At 33.0% G+C, this 3,058-nt stretch overlaps 1 protein-coding gene across 1 annotated transcript; it reads right to left on the reverse strand.

Annotated features, from left to right (window-relative positions):
• Positions 1-775: 775 nt before the first annotated feature.
• LOC143585536 (CBS domain-containing protein CBSX1, chloroplastic-like) lies at positions 776-3,058 on the reverse strand. The gene is made up of 8 exons (XM_077067298.1): positions 3,005-3,058; positions 2,854-2,941; positions 2,712-2,776; positions 2,535-2,583; positions 2,129-2,181; positions 1,262-1,377; positions 1,132-1,189; positions 776-1,042 (listed from the first exon to the last, which is right to left on the reverse strand). The coding sequence occupies exons 1-8, from the start codon at positions 3,056-3,058 to the stop codon at positions 968-970; spliced, it is 558 nt and encodes a 185-aa protein (XP_076923413.1). The 3' UTR covers positions 776-967.

Raw genomic sequence — 3,058 nt, forward strand, 5'->3', positions numbered from 1 at the left:
TTTAATGTATTGAGCTATGTGAAATATCTGATGTTTATAGAAAAACAATAAGTATACCAAAAATATTCGTAGAGAATGGTGTGCCTTAAATTAGTAGCAAGAGCCACCCTAACAGAGAATGTGGTTTAAAAGTTAACAATATGTTTAACGATTGTGCCATATGTTTTATAAGTTAAAACTCTTAAAAGTTATGTTTATCATATTTGTGTTCTCCTAATATGTACTATGATATTTATTAAAGCATATTTTTCATATATAATAGAAGAAGAGGAAAAAGATTGTAAATAGCAATATTATGGTCAACCAATTTGTTCAATTCATCAATTGACAAAATTGGTTAATTTCAGGCATAATAATTCATTTCCATAATCAACCGCTTTTTCCACTTCACTGTCAAAACACAATTCATTAGTGCTTACTGATTATAATAATTCTATGTAAGAATAATAAGGAAGGTGTTATTGTTACCAGAGTATCTCAGGGCGTTTTGAAGCACGGAGAGCATGGGATGGAGTAGAGAGTGTGAGTGCGAGTTTCAAACTAGTGCTTACAAGATAGTGTTATAACCGAAATTCTGAGCGTTAATTCAACCAAATGGCATCAACACTTTTTATTATTTACTCTAAACAAATACAGCTATAGTTGTTCTCTTGGTTTGGCTATTCACCTATTCTTAAATATGAAACCCAGGATGTGAACACAAAGTTGAAGCCTTAAAGCCTGAGTAGGTGGGTATCCATTTATGTAACATAATTTGACACTAAGGAAAAACCAATAACTATGCTTTGCCCAAACTATCAAATATTCTTTTCGTTTTCCGACATGATAGAATACACGGTTTACAACACTATATAAACACAAAAGAAACGTTTTAAAGTTAAAACAATTATACAAGCAAATCAATTTTATAACAAACACATACAAGTTAAACTTGACTAGAATGAATATATACCATTTCCTCCAAATGTTATGTTTTGGACTCGCTCGCCTTTTTTATTTGTAGGGCAGCTCTTACAACGTTTCCTCGTGTAATAATTCCCACCTTGTAAGCACAAGTAACGGTAATTAACTTATGATAAATTATGTATAGTTAATAAAAAAACATGATCATTGAAAGATGAAGGATCTTACCAGCTTTCCTTCACCATCTACAGCCGGAAGGCGGCGATATTTGGTTTCAAGCAACAATCTGGCATCATAGGATTCTTTTATTAGATTTTGACAAATAGAATATAAAAAATGGAAGGAAGGTAGGATAAACCTGGCGGCGTCCTCGAGATTCGTGTTTTCACGAACCACTAATGGTGCGGGTGTCATCAAGTCACCAACTACTTTCCCGTCGGTCTTATTGAGCAGTTTTTGTACCTCGTTGAATGTCTGCAATCATTGTTTTAGTTTAGATAGAAAATGGGGTGCCATAGATGTGGTATAATAAAACACACTTGATGCATTATGTTAACATATGTATATGGTTACAAGGAGTCAAAGGTGCAAGGAAAACAAAAGATGCAAAGGGCTAGCCTGTCACATAACACACGCCCGTCTCTTTTTGATCACATTAAAAGCGCATGTCCAATACAAGATAATATATGTATATGCATAGAAAATTAATATTGCTCCCGAAATATAACAAAATGAGATTTTCGTATATACCCTTGAAACTTACAAAATATCATATTTACACAACCAAAAAAATACATATTAAATACACTTATATACCCATTCAAATACTTATAAATTTCATATTAACCCATTTTTATAATGCAGTTTTAAATATGACCATTATATCCTTCTCTTTCTCATAGTACGTAAAAATCTCAAATTCAAACACGATTTTTAGGGGAGATGTATAGAAGTCATAAATTTGAAAACAGGTATCCTTGATATATCGAGCCGAGAGTCTCGCTGGAAGCAGCCTCTCTATTCCTATGGAGTAGAGGTAAGGCTGTCTACATCTTACCCTAGTCAGACCATGATGATGATGATGTATATTTGATAAATGAAATTTTTGTTTTGAGTGAATATGATACTATACCAAGTTTTTAGGGATATATGAGATTATCTTGGAAAAGGAACCTAATATAGTTGTCAGCAAAAACATCATTAGGATAGATTGCAGATAATTTACCTTCCAGGTGCTATCAACTTCCGGGAACATGCTCGTATCAGATCGCATAGCGCCTAATCAAAAGTTAAAATGGTTTAGTCTCAGGATTGCCAACTAAGAAAGAAGCATTACTGACAATCAAGACTAACTATTTAGTACTACCCATTAAAACCCCATCTACTTTCCATTTCTTTGGCAAAAAGGTACCATTTCATCATTCATCATAAACATGCAAATTTTATATTAATAAGGAACAATCCAGTCATGTAAGAGGTTTAAGTGGGAAAAGGAAAAGGGATTGTTGAGATTCAAATACAAATGTATATATGGAAAGAGCATTAACTATCTCAGGACTGAAATCAAGATAAGTGTGTGCCACATAATCTACTAAAACAATAATTATTTGATACTTCAAGTTATAGCTTACCTGATACAGAATCCAGTGCTAGTAAGTCGTAATCCGAAACCAGCCCAACCTGCACAAAGAATAATTACTTCATCACAAGCACTACAACTATTTATACTCATCATAAGGTGAGACTGTTTCATTAAAAGCATATGATGCATTCAAGCTTCTAATTTTCTATATAATGCTTAGAGTTACCAATTTCCAGTCATCATCAATAACAGGAAAGCCAGTTATTCTGTGTTGTACAAGAGCTTCCAGAGCTGTATGATGGAAAATAATTTTAAAAAAAAATTAAAATGTGAAGTGACGAATGAACTTGTTCTTGGTAAATCAATACCTTCATCTACTGTAGTTGTGGGCTTTACCACGTGTAAATCATTTTTTCTAGTCATAAAATCACCCACAATCAGAGTTCCATTTCTTGCCTGAAAACAACAATAACACTTGTCATAGATAACCAAATTTTAAGTTTCACGTATCTGATATACTGTTTTAAAAGGCTGTGATTGTAGATATAAAAGCCGCCTAGCTTCTAACCCCAT

The sequence above is a fragment of the Bidens hawaiensis genome, unplaced genomic scaffold (genome assembly GCF_021521415.1).
Source record: "Bidens hawaiensis isolate Kalapana, Puna unplaced genomic scaffold, B.hawaiensis_p1.1 tig00033878_1, whole genome shotgun sequence".
NCBI classification, from domain to species: Eukaryota; Viridiplantae; Streptophyta; class Magnoliopsida; order Asterales; family Asteraceae; genus Bidens; species Bidens hawaiensis.

Excerpts from the sequence above, each read along its gene's own strand:
- LOC143585536 (XM_077067298.1), bottom strand. The coding sequence starts at position 3,058 with ATGGGGTTAGAAGCTAGGCGGCTTTTATATCTACAATCACAGCCTTTT. Across the intron at positions 2,777-2,853 it reads CACAACTACAGTAGATGAAG|CTCTGGAAGCTCTTGTACAA; the intron begins GTATTGATTTAC and ends TCCATCATACAG. Across the intron at positions 1,043-1,131 it reads TAGATGGTGAAGGAAAGCTG|GTGGGAATTATTACACGAGG; the intron begins GTAAGATCCTTC and ends TGTGCTTACAAG.